The sequence below is a fragment of the Hyperolius riggenbachi genome, chromosome 1 (genome assembly GCF_040937935.1).
Source record: "Hyperolius riggenbachi isolate aHypRig1 chromosome 1, aHypRig1.pri, whole genome shotgun sequence".
Taxonomy (NCBI): Eukaryota; Metazoa; Chordata; class Amphibia; order Anura; family Hyperoliidae; genus Hyperolius; species Hyperolius riggenbachi.
Genome location: NC_090646.1, coordinates 446,228,573 through 446,249,005, shown reverse-complemented (window position 1 = coordinate 446,249,005; position 20,433 = coordinate 446,228,573). Strand labels below are relative to the sequence as shown.

At 44.8% G+C, this 20,433-nt stretch overlaps 1 protein-coding gene across 1 annotated transcript in view; it reads right to left on the bottom strand.

The window, feature by feature from the left end:
- Positions 1–20,433, bottom strand: part of COQ5 (coenzyme Q5, methyltransferase) — a 63,663-nt gene that overhangs the window by 21,159 nt on the left and 22,071 nt on the right. Inside the window, exon 3 of the mRNA XM_068238693.1 lies at positions 16,946–17,167. Coding sequence (XP_068094794.1) covers positions 16,946–17,167 — 222 coding nt within the window. The remainder of the gene's footprint in view (positions 1–16,945; positions 17,168–20,433) is intronic.

Here is a 20,433-nt window from a genome sequence, read left to right as displayed (position 1 = left end):
TTCCGCAACGTAACATCTTAAGAACTGCTCCAATGACTGATTGATCCGTTCAGTCTGCCCATTGGTCTGTGGGTGGTAGCCCGACGAGAATGACAGCTTCATGCCTATTTGGTGGCAAAATGCCCTCCAGAATCTAGAGACAAATTGGACTCCCCGATCTGACACTATGTTTTCCGGAATGCCATGCAGCCGGAAAAACGTGGACGATGAACAAGTCGGCCAATTCCTGGGCCGAGGGGAGTCCTTTCAAGGGCACGAAATGGGCCATCTTGCTGAAGCGGTCGACTACCACCCAAATGACCGACATGCCTTCAGACCTGGGAAGCTCACCCACAAAATCCATGGACAAGTGGGTCCACGGTTCACTCGGGGCGGGCAAAGGCTGCAAGGTACCCACAGGTGCCAGCCGGGAGGGTTTACTTTTTGCGCACACCGCACACTCCCTAACAAACTCCTTGCAGTCTGCTGCCAAAGAAGGCCACCAAGCACACCTGGACACAAAATCCTGCGTTCTAGACGCCCCAGGGTGTCCCGCATTCTTGTGTGAATGGAACATCTGCAAAATGCGGAGACGAAATGGCAAAGGCACAAATATAACCCCTTCAGGCTTCCCTTCGGGGACATCCTGCTGAAAGGGACTCAGGGTCTCTGTCCAGTCTTCCCAAGTCTCTGTTACTGCTAACACCAGTCTCTGTGGGATAATGGTCTCAGGGGCAGGGGGCTGGGCCATCTCTGACTCAAAGCATCTGGACAGAGAATCTGCCTTAATGTTCTTGCTGCCTGGGGTGTATGTAATTATAAATCTGAACCTCGAAAAGAATAATGACCATCGAGCCTGACGGGGACTTAATCTCTTAGCCCCCTCGATGTATTCCAAGTTTTTGTGATCAGTGTATACTGTAATCGTATGTTCTGCTCCTTCCAGCCAGTGACGCCATTCCTCAAAGGCAAGAGAGAACCTACGAGAAAAATAGGCACAAGGGTGCAATCGTCCCTGCAACCCTGACCGCTGAGACAGCACAGCCCCTACACCGACCTCCGAGGCGTCTACCTCAACAATGAAAGGATAAGAGGTGTCAACATGTCTCAGGATGGGAGCGGAACAAAACAAATCCTTCAAAGTGGAGAATGCATTTAAAGCTTCAGGAGACCAATGTGTGGTATCTACCCCTTTCTTAGTAAGACTGGTGAGGGGTGCAATGGCCGTGGAATACCCCTTTATGAACCTTCTATAGTAATTTGCAAAGCCTAGAAACCGCTGTAAAGACTTCAACCCCACTGGCTGCGGCCATTCCATAACAGCGGAGACTTTGGCAGGGTCCATAGACAGGCCTGAGGTGGAAATTATGTAACCTAGAAAGGCGACAGATGTTACCTCAAAGATACACTTCTCTAACTTAGCATAAAGCTGGTTCCGCCTTAGTTTGTCCAAAACAAACTTGACATGAGACCGGTGCTCAGAGAGGTTGTTGGAAAAAATAAGTATATCGTCTGGATAAACCAAGACAAATTTTCCTAACACCTCCCTAAAAATCTCATTGATGAGTTCCTGGAAAACGGCCGGGGCATTACACAGCCCGAAGGGCATCGCCAGATATTCGTAATGCCCGTCAGCTGTATTGAAGGCCGTTTTCCATTCATCGCCCTCTTATTCGCACCAGGTTGTATGCCCCCCGCAGATCCAACTTTGAAAAAATCCTAGCATTGGTGACTTGTGTGAATAAATCATCTATCAATGGTAACAGATAGCGATTCTTTATAGTAATTTTATTCAAGGCCCGGTAATCAATACATGGCCGCAGGCCCCCGTCCTTTTTCTTTACAAAAAAGAACCCTGCCCCTGCCGGTGACCGGGACGGCCGAATGAAGCCCTTGGCCAAGTTTTCACGGATGTACTCCTGCATGGCCGTCTTTTCAGGCCCAGATAAGTTATACAGATGACCCCGCGGGGGCATATAACCAGATCGGAGATCAATGGGGCAATCGAAAGGGCGATGTGGGGGTAATTTGTCTGCTGCCTTGGGACAAAATACGTCAGAATATTCCCAATACTATTCAGGAACCCCTTCCACCTGAATCCTGGTTTGGCCCAAAGTCACTTTCCCTAAACATTGCCGTAAACAATGATCTGACCAGGAAACTAGTTGACCGGTGGCCCAATCAATGAGTGGAGAATGAAGATGCAACCATGGCATGCCAAGTATAACAGTGGACGTAGTCATGTGTAACACGAAGAATGATAACCTCTCCCAATGCAAAACCCCCACAGTGATCCCCACCTCCGGTGTCTGGGACAGCGGATGATTCCTCTGCAGCGGGGAATCATCCACTGCCATGACCTGAATGGGTGGTTCCACCGCAGTGAGCGGAATACCCAATCTTTTAGCGAACAAAAAATCCATAAAATTAGCCGCGGAGCCTGAATCAATGAAGGCTTCCGTGGCTTCGGTCTTATCTTCCCATGTAACTGTACAGGGAAAAAGCAACCGTCTTTCTTCTAGGGGTACAGGTCGGGCGCCTAGGGTGTTACCCCCTACAACTCCTAGGCGGTAGCGTTTCCCGGCTTATTGAGGCAGTCTCGTACCCTATGACCCCTTTCAGCACAGTACAGACACAACTGTTCTGTCATCCTCTGTCTTCGCTCCACCTGGGACAGTTTTGACCGATCTATCTGCATAGGCTCAGGTGGAGGCAAGACTGGAGCAGGTGAGACAGAGGGAGGTGACGTTACTTGAGGTGCAGCGTAAGACACCACTCTGACACGATGACTACCCCTGGTCTGTTTTTGGTAGCGCAGCCTGCGGTCAATTCGGATGGCCGCAGAGATGGCCTCATCGACTGTTCTGGGCTCGGGCTGAGATAACATTAGGTCAGAGACTTCATCAGACAACCCTGACAGGAAACAATCCAACAGGGCAAAGGTGTCCCACCTGGCTGTAACTGACCACCTTCTAAATTCAGCCGCATAATCTTCGACCGGACCTTTGCCCTGACGCAAAAGCTTGAGCTTCCGTTCAGAAGTCGAGGCAAGGTCCGGATTAGGCCTGAACGATTTCAGGAAAAAATTGAATTAAGCGATTTCTGTCTGAAATCACGATTTCGATTTGATTCACGATTTCCTTCAAATCAAGCTTTGTTCCCCTGTGTCTCTCTGTCCCCTGCCTCTCTGTGCACCCTCTGTGTCTCTTTGTGCCCCCTTTGTTTCCCCCTCTGTTTTTGTGTCCCTGCTCTGGGTCTCTGTCTGTGGCCCCTCCGTCCCCCAAGCTGCGGCAGTGCTGGATATACCTTCCAGCACAAGTTCAAAGATGCTCGTCTGTCCACTTCTCCTGCAAGATCTAATGCACGGCATACTTCCTGTATGTCTTGTGACATACAGGAACCAGGAAGTATGCCGTGCACATGAGCCGGCAGACAACGATATAGGCCAGACAGTGTTGGGTTTGTGCGGAAGGTATGTCAAACACTACAGATGCTGCGCGTCGCACTCGACAGGACTAGGGGAAGTATGAAACCACTTCTTCAAACTTCCCTTATGCTGAAATGACGTCATCGCGATACTCCCTGCTTTGACGATTTCGAAATTGTGATCTTGGTGATCGCGATTTCGATTTAAATTTGATTTATCTTTCAGGCCTAGTCCGGATCGTCGTAAATTACTGCCATGGCTTTAAAGAATTCCTCCACAGAGGTCAGGGCTAAGTCACCGGCGGGCAAATTGTACGCCCAGGTCTGGGAGTCGCCAGATAGCAGGGTTTTAATAAATGTAACCCGTTGGGTCTCGGTCCCCGAAGATCGGGGTCTCAATTTAAAATAAGATAACACTCTACTCTTAAAATTTCGAAAGTCAGATTTGTGGCCGGAAAATTTCTCAGGTACGGGCATACGTATGTCAACACTAGGAGGGGATCGCACCTCATCTACTGACGTCTGGAGGGTTCGTACAGACCCTGATAGGGCATCAATTAATGCTTTGTGATGGCCCAGTGCTTGATGGAGGTTATCCACCGAAGTGGCAAGTACCCCCAGAGGGTCAGCGCGTGCGTCCATCTGTTTTTTGGTCTGGCGTTCTGTAACGATCGGTGTAACACAGAGAGTATCTGATTACCGGTGATCTGCAGTATCACTGGGAATACAGATATATACCAGATTATTGATGATCTGCAGTATCACCGATAATCAGATATATAAGCTAACCTCTGGACACCTGAGTAGAGTGAGAGTGTTTGGTGCAACAGTAATACTTAAGAGTACTGCACGGAGGAATGTACCTTCCGTGGGCCTAGACTCTCCCGGGGGAGGAGCTAGGCTGAGAGTAGGAAGGACAGAGTGTGAGTTACACCAATGAGAGGGTGTCACTGACAGATCTGGGAACTGCCTCTAACAGTAAGGCCAGTTCTCGAGGTCGGGCAATCCAGGTCGTTAAAACACAGACAGATACAGTACAGATTCAGAAGGCAGATGTGGGATCAAATAACAAGCAGGGTTCGGCAACAGGGTATCAGAAATATCGAGGTACAGAATCAGGAGGCAGATGCGGAGTCTAGGGCGAGCCGGGGTTCGGCAACAGAGTATCAGAATAGCAGGGTACAGGATCAGAGTACAGGAGAATAGTCAGGCAGGCAAAGAGGTCATAACAGATAATCACAATCAAACTAGTACTTTAGACTATCAACAGAATCTAGCTAAGTGTAGGATTACAGCTCCAGCTGGTCCCGGCACACTTTAGGATCTGACTCAGGTCTGAGTGCTACCACGTAGTGATTGCAACGCCAGACAACCAGCAACTGAATAGCCAGCAGTATATACACAAAACCATTCACCAGCCCCTCCCCAAGTGCTGGACCAATGAAACGAAGCAGAATTGTCAGCTGACCGGCTTGGTCAGCTGACCCTTTTCTGACTGCCATATAAGTTCTACCTCTCTGCGCGCACGCGCGTCATTCTGAACCTTGGTGGACTATCAGTCCCAGCCACACCAGTACTGTCTTGTAATGTGCTTGCTGACCCGGGCGCAGGGTTGGTCGCACCGCCTTCAGCACCGGCGGCGGCTTCCCTGCGCTGGGTCAGATCGTTCGCAACAGGCCATTCGCGTTCAGCCATGCCATGCGCGGAAGGAGCCGCCTCCTGCTGACTTATAGCGGCGGCTCCTCCGCGTTTCTTTACAGGTTCTCTTTAATAAAACTAGGTGCTATTAGGAAAAAACAAAAAACAGTTAAAACTCAATCTCTCCTAGTCCAAATAGAGCAACTTGAAAAGCTCTGAAAGAATACCCCCTCTCATCCAAATGACTTAAAATTGTTTAGATTACGCCAGGAACTGAAACTGACATTGCAGGACGAATATCAATTCCTACTGTCTAAAGCCAAACTGACTACGTACTCACAAAGTAATAAAGCAAGCAAAAAAACTGGCCTCTATCATAAAAGCAAGACAAACTAAAACCCAAATAAAGTACATTACCCATCCCTTTTCCAAGAAACTGTTATACAATCCTAAGCTAATTATCGATGCTTTTAGCTACTACTATAGCTCACTGTATAATCTTCAGGACGACATTAACACCCCCCAGCCCACAACATAAACCATTAACAACTTTATGAGACCTCTAAACGTTCCGACTATCAATAAATCCCATTTAGATTCTCTTAAAAACTCTCCCATCACAACAACTGAAATACAACTAGCAATCAAAGGTCTGAAACCACATAAAGCCCCCGGAACCTCTACTACAAATCCTTTGCCAATATTTTAATCCCCATCTAAGTCCCATGTTTAACGAATTAATGATGAAAGGCTCCCCCCACCTAAGGAATTTCTTGAAGCACGAATTTCAATTTTTTCCCAAACAAGGGAAAGATGAGAGTAATCCAGCTAACTACCGCCCGATCTCTCTTCTAAATGGGGATACAAAGCTCTATGCAAAAAAAATAGCCTCTAGACTACTTAGAATTCTTCCCACTTTAATAAAACCTGACCAGGTGGGTTTCACCAAGGGCAGACAGGCTAGCGATGGCACCAGAAGATTCATTGATATACTCCGATATGCTGAGCTACATAGAGTGCCTTCTCTGTATCTATCTTTAGATGTAGAGAAGGCATTTGACAGAGTTCATTGGGGGTTCCTCTCAGCCACTCTATTCAAATTTGGGATCACGGGTCTAATCCACCAGGGAATAATGGCACTTTACTCTTGCCCCACAGCGAAGGTGGCCTCGTCTGGATACCTGTCAAAAGAATTTAAAATCACGAATGGCACCCACCAAGGCTGCCCTCTATCTCCTCTTATCTTCACGATTGTGATGGAATTATTAGCAACTGCAATACGAGCTAATCCAGACATTAAAAGGAGTCTCAATAAATAACCACACACATAAAATAGGTCTCTTCGCGGACGACACAATAATAGCACTCACTAAGCCTTTAACCACTTGAGGACCCACCCTTTACCCCCCCTTAAGGACCAGCGCTGTTTTAGCTGATCTGTGCTGGGTGGGCTCTGCAGCCCCCAGCACAGATCAGGGTGCAGGCAGAGCGACCAGATCGCCCCCCTTTTTTCCCCACTAGGGAGATGATGTGCTGGGGGGGTCTGATCGCTCCTGCCTGCCGGGTGTTGCGGGGGGGGGGGGGAGGGGCACCTCAAAGCCCCCCTCCGCGGCGAAATCCCCCCCCCTCCCTCTCCTACCTGGCCCCCCCTGGTGAACCGGGCTGCATAGGACGCTATCCGTCCTGTGCAGCCAGTGACAGGCTGTCCCCTGTCACATGGCGGCGATCCCCGGCCGCTGATTGGCCGGGGATCGCCGATCTGCCTTACGGCGCTGCTGCGCAGCAGCGCCGTACAATGTAAACAAAGCGGATTATTTCCGCTTGTGTTTACATTTAGCCTGCGAGCCGCCATCGGCGGCCCGCAGGCTATTCACGGAGCCCCCCGCCGTGAATTGACAAGAAGCAGCCGCTCGCGCGAGCGGCTGCTTCCTGATTAATCAGCCTGCAGCTGGCGACGCAATACTGCGTCGCTGGTCCTGCAGCTGCCACTTTGCCGACGCACGGTATAAGCGTGCGGTCGACAAGTGGTTTAATTCCCTCCCCCCACTGATAGAGACCTTGGATGGCTTTTCTGCTGTTTCATACTACACAATCAACCAGACTAAATCCTTTATATTAGATATGCATATTGCTGATTGCACCGCTCAAATTCTGAAAAACAAATACCCCTTTCCCTGGCCAGCACACTCCATCCCATATCTAGGGATTAATCTCACAAAAAACCCACAGACTTATACAAGGCAAACCACCTACCTTTTCTCGATAAAATGAAAAAGGAACTACAGGAGCTAGCAACACATAATCTTTCCTGGGCTGGCAGAATCATAGCATTTAAAATGCAAACCCTGCCTAAACTTACATACATCTTCAGAACGATTAATATCCCAATCCCTGTAATGTTTTTCAAAACTATTTACAAACTAATAGCAAACTACATATAGCAGGGGAAAAGACATAGGACGTCATTTAGAGTTATGACACTTCCTAAGAAACTAGGTGGTCTGGGTATCCCCTATATAGTATCGCTATACCATGCCTGCAACGTTGAAATGTCAAAATCTTGGTGGGTTAAGTTAACAGAGGTCCCACTATGGGCTCAACTGGAAGGTAATTTTATAAAAGGAGATCTAAGCGACTTCCTGATGGCACAACTAATCCAACAGTCAAAGCAGGACGTTATGTATCCCACTTTGCAAGCCACAGTAGCATCGTGGCGCTTTTTACTCAAAGACCAAGCAAAGGGAGACTCCTCCGAAGCTTCCCTTAACACTGATTCCCTTCCTCGTAGACAACCTCAATCTAACTCACTGGACTTGTATTAAAATCCCAGATTTCACAGATTTAACAACTAATGGAAAATTGAAACCATTCCCCCAATTGCAAACAGAGCTCTCTCTGCCTGCATCTGAATTTCTCTCCTACGGCCAACTCAAAAAACTCTGGCAATCTATACAAGGCAAAATACCCTTGATCCCTAAAGCTATATCACAATTTGTTGGAGCCACAACACCTAAAAAGAAAGGCATCTCTCTGTGCTACATGGAAGTTCTTCGATCTTCTGATAAATGTATACTAAAGTATGTGAAATATTGGTCTTATGAGTTAAAAACGGATATTTCGACAGCACAAGTACGATTAGCTTTATTTCATGTAACTAAATACTCAAGGTGCAATACCCACTGGGCAACACTCCAGGAAATACTACTGCACTGGTATTCCACTCCTTCTCGCTTATCCAAATTCAAAGGTGGCCTTTCTTCGGACTGCTGGAGAAACTGCAACTACGTGGGACACTTCCACACATTCTGGTACTGCAAACCAATCCAGTCCCTCTGGAAAGAAGTTAACGCTTTCATTTGTAAATACTATTTGGTCATCTTTTCAGCTAACCCCACAGCTTGCGGTACTACATGTGGGCCTTGATACCATTCCAACTCCACACAGACTGGAAATTACTCAAATGCTTTGTACCACGCGTCATCTGATTGCTTCCAACTGGCGTTCGCCGTTACCCCCCACGCTGTCACAAATAACCTCTCAAACCGCCCGGAACCTGAATATGGAGAAGAAACTACGCCACATGGTGACTAATCAACCTATTGATGCCCCTTGAATATTCTCTCACACCTGTTCTTGCTGGAGTACATGGAACTTTTTTCCCAATATAGCACCAGTTACTGTTCTCAGTTATTGATATGTTCTTAGTTATTGATATGTTCGTATTGAAAAACATTAATTTGCCCCGCAACCAATATTAGCCTGTTATTGTCAAAGCAACTATGACTTTATATTTATATATATATATAAAAACAAAAAAAACAAAAAAATTAAATCTAACTAAAATCATTTAAAGTTAGGACTTTTCTGATCAATATTTGATTGAAATAGTAATTGGCCATCGAACTGGAATGCCTGTATGAGTGACGCAGGGCAAGATAGTAGGGACTTGGTACGAGGTGTTATGTTATACAAGATTTCTGCTGAACTCTTGAACAGCATTTAATGGTGTGACACACACACACACACACACACACACACACACACACACACACACACACACACACGCTATTTTACATAAAATGCACGTTGCACTAATTCATATATACTCAATAAAACTCTCAATTAAAAAAAAACTTCCTGTCTGCTCCTTCACCTCTCTCAACAAGTCTGTTTTAGGCCAGGCTTCCTGCATTAATTTGAAGTTACATAACTGCAGTACATAACTATAATAGTATTACGGTGCAAAGGAATCTTCAAGGGTATCACTTAACATTTGTACATACATATTAACTCTAGTCATTAGTAGTACTGTGGAAGGTTACAGCATTTTGTTATACAAATCTACAATAGACAATTAACAGTCATGATGCAAAGGAGGTATGACATCCATTAATTACATTTTACGATTAGTGCACTGATTGAGGTCAAATGGTAAGTATAGGTGCCCCAGTGACATCTGACCTTTTAACCAATGTAGTCAAGTCCACAGTATTCACTCATCCCAGATTTTATGGTTTTTGCAGGTAAGTTAGAGGTTATCCAATTTTGTGCCGCTACCAGTCTGGCAATGAACAATGTCTCAGATATATATGATTTAGTATGTTTAGGTGGGTCATATCTCTATGATAGTTAACAAATAGAGTTTCGATTTTAGGGTCACAGGGCAACCACCTTATGTAGAAACTCAATCACCTGTTTCCAGTACTCATGTATAGATGGGCAGTCCCAAATCAAATACATAAAAAGGAAGGTTCAATAATATTGCATTTAGAACAATTAGGCAACACATTATGCTGGGCATACACGGCAGTTTGGGCAGCCTTATCAATCGAGCCTGATAACTCGATTATTCCCCGCTCGATCCCGCTAGCGGGGACGAGCGGGAATCGATCTGCGCGCATGCGCGGAGACCGATCCGGCGGCTAATCGGCCGCCGGATCGACCCGTGTATGCCCAGCATTAGGGTTGAATTTAGAAAGTCTCACAGGAATTAGATATGCCCAACGTATAGTTGGCTGAGTCTTTCTCCAATGCCAGTAGATAGCAATTTGACCCTTTCAGTGGCCTTTTCGCAATCATCATCTAGCCAGTATCCAGCTTTGGAACATTCTCTGACTTGTAATGCATACTGATCTATCACTTCTATATACAGTACAGACCAAAAGTTTGGACACACCTTCTCATTCAAAAAGTTTTCTTTATTTTCATGACTATGAACATTGTAAATTCACACTGAAGGCATCCAAACTATGAATTAACACATGTATAGTACATCTATTTTTGAACAGGACAATGACCCCAAACACACCTCCAGGCTTTGTAAGGGCAATTTGACCAGGAAGGAGAGTGATGGGGTGTTGCGCCAGATGACCTGGCCTCCACAGTCACCAGACCTGAACCCAATCGAGAAAGTTTGGGGTGAGCTGGACCGCAAAGTGTGCAAAAGGGCCAACAAGTGCTAAGAATCTCTGGGAACTCCTTCAAGACTGTTGGAAGACCATTTAAGGTGACTACCTCTTGAAGCTCATTAGGAGAATGCCAAGAGTGTGCAAAGCAGTAATCAAAGCAAAAGGTGGCTACTTTGAAGAACCTAGAATATGACATATCTTCAGTTTCACACTTTTTGGTTATGTATTATACTTCCACATGTGTTAATTCATAGTTTGGATGCCTTCAGTGTGAATCTACAATGTTCATAGTCATGGAAATAAAGAGAACTCTTTCAATGAGAAGGTGTATCCAAACTTTTGGTCTGTATTGTAGATGTTCCATATAAGATGCCCATTAGGGCCATCTTTCATCATTGCCAAAGCTTGATAGTTGTGATGTGGGAGGAGGTGACTTGGGAATTAAGTCTTTAAAGCGGAATGAAATGCAACATTTCTTCTTTACTCTAGAATATTCTTTACAGCATATTATATACAACCAGCATTTTTTTTTACTAGAACAGCATTCAAAGGGTTACACACAGGACTTCAAATTTCAGTGCAAGAGAAATCTGGACGCATACAAAAGTGGAGATAATGTTATCTTGTGTTTACTTAATTGTATCAAGTGAGGAATGTGACACATTCTCTGACTGTGCAGAAGCTACTGGACACAGACAGACACTCAAAGCAGTTCTGCCTTCGATACATAATGAATAAAACCAGTTATGAATAAAATGCAAAAGTCAGCTCTCAAAGCAAAAAAACTGTACTTTTGAGAACTTGTAATTTCTAAATGAATAATAATACTTATGCACAAATGCATAAGTATTATGCATAAATGCTGGAGAAAGCCCCAGGTAAGTCCAGATTTCTTTTTTAAGACACTTCTCAGGGTCCCTTTAAGGTAGACTTTCAGAGTAAAAATAAAACTCACACTATCATGACAGGCAGCAGAAGATATAACAGAGTAGCAGAAGAGAAAAATAAAGTCCAAAAACGGACCACTTGTGCCATAAAATCCAGGTTTTGTTGGGTAGCCATGCACCTTTCTGATAAACTGCCATGGCAGATGAGATGGTGTCAGTAGTGGGTGAGAGGTGCCTTATAGTGTGGCCTGAAAGGTTCTCTGCTTATACCTGTGTGTACTGAGGCAGCCTGTCACAAAGAGGAAAAGTGAAGAAAAAAAATATAGTGCAGTGCCAGCCACAGAATGCGACATTCCAGAGGAGAGATAATGTTTCCCTGCTGCTTAAAGGATACCCAAAGTGAGAGTGAGTGCTGCCATATTTATTTTCTTTTAAGCAATACCAGTTCCCTGGCAGTCCTCCGGATCCTGTGCCTCTAATTTGGCAGGGCCCTCTCCCCTTGTGTATCATACTTGACTGTGTGCACTTTACCCAGAATTTGGAACTGGTAATTTTTTACCACTACCATTCCAGTTTATGATCTGGCATTGTACTATTATCTGCATTGTGTTGTGTATCTTATTGCTATTACCTGTATTGTTGTATCTATGGTGAGTTACCTGTATTGTTCTGTCACCCCTGTTATCATTGTCTGTAATCCTATTTATTGTACAGCGCTGCGTAATATGTTGGCGCTATATAAATCTAATAAATAATAATAATAATAATAATAATAATAATAATAATACGTTTTTGCCATTGACCCTGGAACAAGCATACAACAGATCAGGTACTCTTGACTCAGCTGACTCGGATTTTACTGGATTATCCATATGCTTGTTCCAGGGTTTTTACTCAGACACTACTCATGTCAGGCAACTGGCATGGTTTACACAGAAATAAATATGGCAGCCTCCATATCCCTCTCACTTAGGGTTCCCTTTAAGCAGCAGGGAAACATTATCTCACCTCTGGAAGGTTGCATTCAAAGAAGTCAGCCATTGCTGCATGCATTATAAAAATGAAAAATCAGAGAAGGAACAGTCCTAATAAGTATAATTCTGTCTCTTTTTGGAATTTACAGTGGAGGTCTCCTTTAAGAAATTTGTGAGGTGAGTGAGAGTCTGAAAATAAACAAAAATAGAACAAACAAAAACCTATGCCAGTCCAGCTTACAGGAAGGTCTGAGACAACACTTCCATGCATGCATGGAATGATTAATAAAATATGCGTGCGAGGTGTCCTTTAGTGGTAGCTCAGGGTACTGCACACAGAGTAATGCTAGTTCAGAATATGGAAGGCTAACAGGATAAGGAAGGCTAACACTAGTGTTGCATGCAACACCTGCATTGTTGCACAGCATTTCATAGTGTTTCTTCATAGAGACTGTCAGAAAGAAATGGCAGCCTACCACTAAACACTAGATTTTTCTATGTGTTAAAAGCAAGAAAAATGGCTCCTGCACTGTGTAGCTCATTATTTGTCTAAGATGGCAATATCTAGGTAATCCATACAGAGTACAAAAGCCACACTTGAGTTACAAATTGAGCTTACAGTCAGCGTTGGGAAAAATTATAGCTTGCTTCAAGCTGAAATGAAAAGATAGTTCTTGCCATCAAATTAGAAGGGCCCGTTTCCACTAGAGTGAATCTGCATGCGTTTTCTGCATGCAGATTCGCATAACCAATACAAGTGGATGGGGCTGTTTCCACTTGTCAGGAATTCTGTGCGGTCTGCTGTGCAGAAAAACTCTGCACGGCAGAGCCGTCAGAATTCGCATTCTGCACACGATTCGTCGGTAATGTAACTAAATAGGAAAACCGCAAGCATTTTAGTCTTGCGGTTTTCCCGGCGTTTCCGCTTAAAAACCCATGTCTATGCTTGCCGGCATTGACATGGTTAAAATCGCGTCGTGCAAAACCACGAGCGATTCCGCGTGAAAACCTGCATAGAAACGGCAACAAAACTGCAACCGTAAGCGGATTCGTTGCCGCGATTTTCCCGTCAAAATCGCGCCACACTAGTGGAAACGGGCCCGAAGGGTTGTTCAAAAAGTAATAGCCGTTTGCATTTATCTGCCCTGCAAGGTATTCTGTGTAGTTTAATTGGCATCTGTCAGGCTAAAGAGACCCTGAGCAGAGGGATAAATTGAGAATCTGGGTTTACCTGGGGCTTCCTCCAGCCGGTCGCCATAAGCCTCCTCTGTGCAGTTCAGTCTTTAGAGAAATGCACAGGGCGATTATGGCGACCGACAGGATGACACGCTTGCACGACTTCAGATGAAGTCGCCGGATTATCGGAGCCTCTAGCGGGACTACAGAAAGGACCAAGAGAATGCTGGGGGACCTCACGGGCAACTTGCCCAGGCAAGTTCAGACTTTCAATTTACCCCTCTGCTCAGGGTCCCTTTAACATTTTGCACTGCTTGTCACATAACTGCAAAAAAACACTGTTTGTACAGCAGCCAACAACTTAAAGCCCCCACCCTCCTCAATTCCTCCCACCCATAGGTGAGAAGTGCCATACTACTACCAATATAGTACTGAACACCTTGTAAAAAGAAATAATTATTGCTTAAAGTGAACCTCCAGACTAAAAATCTACTCAGCAGAAATGAAAAGGCTTGGTGTTTATTTAACAGTTTCACAGCAGCAGAACTTTGTTTTTCTTATAGAAGTCTCATTTTTAGCTAAGCTCCACCCATCAAAGAAAACTGCCTAGGCTTTTTTACCCTGATGCTGTGCAAAGCATGATGGGATTTCCTATGTTGTTATTCATGTTGCCTAGCAACTGGGAGGGGTGATCAGGACACAGGACAGTTGGAACTGTGTCTCGTGCTCCCTATCACCTTCTTTCAACCAAAAAGATGGCTGCCCTTATGAAATAACAAACCTTTGCCTGTTCTTTTAAAACAGGGTGGGTACGAGATTATATTACCTATCTATTTTAATTAACATAAATAATGTAACTTAATGACAGTATGTTTGTTTAGGCTGAAGTTCCTCTTTAACCACTTCGCATTCAGACCTTTTTTCTCACTTATTGACCAGAGCAGTTTTGATAGTTTAGCTAGGTTTATTTAATCAGAAGTAACTTTATCCCTACTTAGGACACAGAAATGAAATATATATTGTTTTTTTCAAGACAAACTAGGCTTTCACTGTATGCAATTTTTTCCCTAGAACAATTTTGTTTTCTATGAATTTTAATGGGAAAACTAAGAAAAAAATTGAAAAAACAAATTTATCAGTTTTACCAATTCCAGCTTAAAAATAAAAAGTGCTACTGTAGATAAAAAACACAAATTTTGTTTGGCTATTATTACTGCTTATCACAAAACTTACATTATGTTCCTGTCACAATTTAGGGTGAAGATATTTGATTCTGAAATACTGCTACAGAGTGTATTTTTCACTATGAAATTAGAAAATAAAAGTATTTTTAATAGTAAAAAATCAATCTCATTAGCTCAGGAAACATATATTCCCATTCACAAATAAGTGCTGCATCAGATAGTGCCAGAAATGTGCACAGGAGCAAGCCCAATCCTGCACAGCACTGCTTCTGTACAAGTCACAGAGGACGTATATCTACTGACTTGTGGATAAAGTGGTTAAAGGGGGGGGGGGGGGGGGGGATTATGAGCATAAATAATCAGAAGTTACAGTGACACTGATTCACCAAACTGCGGGTAAGATAGCCATGCACAACAATGTTACCAGTACCAACAACGGGTGAGCCCTGCCTGTTAAAGAAAACTTGTAATAAAAAAAGTGCCCCTGTGGGGTACTTAACTCGGGAGGGGGAAGTCTCTGGATCCTATCAAGGCTTCCCCCGTCCTCTTCCGTCCCACTTTGGTCTCGCTGTGCCCCCCAAACAGCAAGCATGTAAATATTTACCTTTACGACTCCAGCGTAGGCGCAGTAGCGGCTCAGGATAAGATGGAAATAGCCGATCCCAGTCAGGTCTGCTGCCTGCGCAGTAGAGCGGACTTGACTGGGATTGGCCATTTCCCCCTTATCCCAAGCCGAGAGCTGCTACTGCTTCTGAGCTGGAGCAGGGGAAGTTAAATACTACAGGCGCTAATGCGCCTGCGCCACAGCCTGACAAATTGTCGGCTGTTGCTTCAGAGGGGCCCAGCAAGACCACCGTGGGACGGAGGAGGACGGGAGAAGCCTCGATAGGATCCAGAGGCTTCCCCCTCCCGAGGTAAGTACTTCCCAGCGGCAGTTTTTTTGTTACAGGGTCCCTTTAACCCATTAGCACCATGCGCAGTACTGCGTTATTCTGGTAACACGTGTGGCATTATTAATTTAATGGCTGGTGCTCTCTCTGCTTTTGTACAAGTAAGATTTCATGAAAAAAATATAAAAGAATTCAGTACTATGTTTAAAAAGCACAACCAAAAATTTCCTTTTCAAACAGTTTGTATACAGAAATGCCCAGTCAAGTTCTCCCAGCCCCTTTTTGCCAAACATTCCACCTCGCTGATTTTCCTGACCACCCAGTTGTAGCCGTCAAATCTGTCACCTCAGTCTCTGGTTAATAAGGGAACCTGAAGTGAGAGGAATATGGTGGCTGCCATATTAATTTCCTTTTAAACAATACCAGTTCTGTTGATCTCTATGGCTGTGCAGTAGTGTGTAAATCACGCACCTAAAAACACCACAAAGCTGAGGGCAAATGGGAACACACCAAAGAGGGCCAAGCAAAGGTGCGAGACATATCAGGGTGCTGGACCTGGGCTACAATACTAGAGCACTGTAAACATGGGGAAATACTTCAGCACTACAAAACTGCAGCCAAGTATGAAATGATTCAACACACATATTGGGGCACAGAAACTATGGCAAACAAAATATGCCATAGCAAACTTTTTGGCCACAAAGCTAGAGCTTAAACTCACTCAGCTATAATAAAATGTCTGAGAAAGGAAAACTAGCTATCTCCACAACTCATAGGTAAGAGTGTGTTTGTTGAAATCATTTCAATAGATTTGATTTAAAGAGACACTGAAGCGAAAAAAAAATATGATATAGTGAATTGGTTGTGTACTATGAATAATTACTAGAAGATTAGCAGCAAAGAAAATATTCTCATACTTTTATTTTCAGGTATATGGTGTTTTTTCTAACATTGCATCACTCTATAATATGTGCAGATTACACAACACTCAGCATTCAAAATGAGTCTTTCAGAGCAGTCTGTGAAGTAATGACCTCTCCTCTAGCAGAGAAAAAGTAAACAGTTCACTTACAGTTGAGATAATAAAAGTCAGATAACAGCCCTCTGCACGACTAAAGGCCCATACACACGTCGGATTTCCGCGGACGGGTCATTTGAACGTCCCGTCGTTCGCCCGCTAAATCGGGCGTGTGTACAGGCTGTCGTTCGCTTGATAAGGGTGAGTTTGAGCGATCTACTACACATACAAATCATAATATCATCATTTTTTTTTTTCGCTTTAGTGTCTCTTTAAAGAAAGTTACTATCTTTCACGTTTATTTTTCTTTTGGCGAAATGTGGAATTTCATTTTAAAAATGACACTTCACTGAAACATAACTTGCCTTCACAATAACCCAGCTGTGACAATTTCTCCTTTCCAACCTTTAACATCTCCTTATTAATATCACAGACCACAGCCTGAGAACCCATCAATGATCCCAGCTTATCCTGGCTGTAAGCACTTGCGATGTCTGACCAAGAGAGGTTCTGCTGAGATGTATGACTACGGAACTGCTTCTCTCTCTTTGCACGTATATAGTCAATAAAACGATAGGCAATATCTCCTGGAAAAGAAAAAATGGCTGTATTTCAGGTAATAATTACATATGTAACAAAATACACTATTCATCTTAGATTTTATTCAAGTTCTCCCATTTGGATACAATTTGCATCAAAGGGGACATGAACTCTTGCAAAGGACAGAAGTAAAACAGAGAAATGCACCCTGAATGTATTTAGACAGTTTAAAGAGAACCCGAGGTGGAATTTAATTATGCTAGTGGGGCACAGAGGCTGGTTGTGCACACTAACACCAGCCTCTGTTGCCCCATGGTGTGCCTCCAAGACCCCCCTGCGCGCCGCTATACCCCCCGCAGTGCTGGCGACACGCAGCGTGTCGCCAGCACAATGTTTACCTCTCGCCTGTCTGTTAGCGCCGCTCCCCCGCCTCTCCCGTATCGGCGCTACCCGCCCGCGTCCCTTCCCTCCCGCTGATTGGAGGGAAGGTATGCGGGCGGGTAGCGCCGATACGGAGGAGGCGGGGGAGCGGCGCTGACAGACACGACATAGGTAAACATTGTGCTGGCGACACGCTGCGTGTCGCCAGCACTGCGGGGGGTATAGCGGCATGCAGGGGGGGTCTTGGAGGCACACCATGGGGCAACAGAGGCTGGTGTTAGTGTGCACAACCAGCCTCTGTGTCCCACTAGCATCTCGGGTTCTCTTTAAAGGGGAACTGAAGAGAGAGGTATATGGAGGCTGTCATGTTTATTTCCTTTTAGACAATACCAGTTGCCTGGCAGCCCTGCTGATCCTCTGCCTCTAATACTATTAGCCATAGCCCCTGAACAAGCATGCAGCAGATCAGGTGTTTCAGTGGTTCAGACTTATAAGTCTGATCTGACAAGACTAGCTGCATGCTTGTTTCTGGTTTTATTCAGATACTACTGCAGAGAAATAGACCAGCAGGGCCGCCAGGTAACTGGTATTGATTAAAAGGAAATAAACATGACAGCCTCCATATACCTCTCTCTTCAGTTCCCCTTTAAGGCTGTCTAATTCCCCCTCATCTGTGACTAATCACAAGTTGTAATTTGATCTCTCCCCTGTGTCACATGACTGCCACCGTAGAGATGGCAGATAAGCTCATTTTATTAAAGCACAGGATATTAACATAATGTTTGCGTCTATGAATCAGGAAGTAGAAACAGTGCACATTTATTTTAGGATTTGCATCAGCTGTAACAAAAACATGTTTATTATTTAAAAGGTTATTATGCTTTTGTGTATCTTTTAGAGCAGACAAGAGGTTCTGAGTTCAGGTCTGCTTTAAACATTAGGATAAAATTCCTATTAGGATTTCATTTCTATTACATTTCTTAAAGAGGAACTGTAACGACAAAACGGCCCCTGGGGGGTACTCACCTTGGGTGGGGGAAGCCTCAGGATCCTAATGAGGCTTCCCACGCCGTCCTGCGTCCCTCGGGGGTCCCTCTGTAGCCCTCCGTACAGCGGTGACGCAATATTTACCTTCCTGGCTCCTGCGCAGGCGCTCTGATGCCTCTCGGCGCCGAAGTAGGCGGAAATACCCGATCGCCGTCGGGTCTGCTCTACTGCGCAGGCGCAAGTTTCCGGCGCCTGCGCAGTAGAGCGGACCCGACGGAGATCGGGTATTTCCGTCTATTTCCGTGCCGAAAGTCGCCACAGCGCCCCCGCTGGAGCCAGCAAAGGTAAATATTGAACTGACAGTCGGCACAGTCGCCGGCTGTTCGGAGGGCTGCGGTGAGACCCCCGTGGGACAGAGGACGGCGTTGGAAGCTTCATTAGGATCCGGAGGCTTCCCCCACCCGAGGTGAGTACCCCCCAGGGGAGGTTTTTGTTGTTACAGAGTCTCTTTAAAGGTCAACTGAAGTGAGAAGAATATGGTGGCTGCCATATTTATTTCCCTTTAAATTATACCAGGTGCCTAGCAGTACTGCTGTTCTATTTGGCTGCAGTAGTGCTTAAAAAATAAAACCAGAAACAAGCATGCAGCTAATCATGTCAGATCTGAAAATGTCAGAAACACATGATCTACTGCATGCTTGTTCAGGGTCATGGCTAAAGGTATTAGAGGCAGAGGATCAGCAGGATAGACATTAAGCAACTGGTGGTATTTAAAAGGAAATAAATATGTCAGACTCCATATCCCACTAGCTTTACTAGTCCTTAAAGAGAACCCGAGGTGGTATTTAATTATGTTAGTGGGGCACAGAGGCTGGTTGTGCACACTAACACCAGCCTCTGTTGCCCCATGGTGTGCCTCCATGTCCCCCCTGCGCGCCGCTATAGCCCCCGCAGTGCTGGCGACACGCAGCACGTCGCCAGCACAATATTTACCTAAGCGCTGTCTGTCAGCGCCGCTCCCCCGTCTCCTCCGCATTGGCGCTACCCGCCCGCGTCACTTCCCTCCTATCAGCGGCGATGCGGAGGAGGCGGGGAGCGGCGCTGACAGACAGCGCTTAGGTAAACATTGTGCTGGCGACACGCTGCGTGTCGCCAGCACTGCGGGGGTATAGCAGGCTCGCAGGGGGGACATGGAGGCACACCATGGGGCAACAGAGGCTGGTGTTAGTGTGCACAACCAGCCTCTGCGCCCCACTAACATAATGAAAGCCCACCTCGGGTTCTCTTTAAGGGCCCTTTTCCACTAGCAATCGCAATTCACAAACGCCAGCGATTGCGATTTTTCATTAATTCTGTTATGCGATTGCGATTTTCCTTTGCACTGCATTATCAATGTAAAAATCGCTCCAGCAAGCAATTGCGATTTGCTATTAGCGATTTCCAAATCGAATCACTGTAATGGAAAATACTTCTCGTGATTTCTATGATAAAGTAACAACCCTAGCGATATAAAAATCGCTCTAGTGGAAAAGGGCCCTTACAGCCAACTTTAGGCCTCTTGCACACTACATGCTATTCCGATTTTTTTATACGATCCAATTTTATATTCAGATAAAAAAAAAAACGTAGCAGCATCCAGTTTTTTTTTTTTTTTTTATGTAAATCAAAAATCGTAATTGAATAAAAAAAATAAAAATAAAAAAAAAAATATAGGAATCGCATGTAGTGTGCAAAAGGCTTAATACCAAGGAAATACATGCTAAGAAAGAGGGAGGGGACACCAGGGCCCATATACAACTCCCTTTTCTCCTGAGTTTATTCCTAGAAGATATTTGTCATAAAACGTTTTTTTTTAAAACCACCAACAAGCAAGAAAAAACTCCAAATAATTTTAATAGTACTTTTTCACAAACTTTTGGGTACTTTTTCAACTGTAAAATGCTGA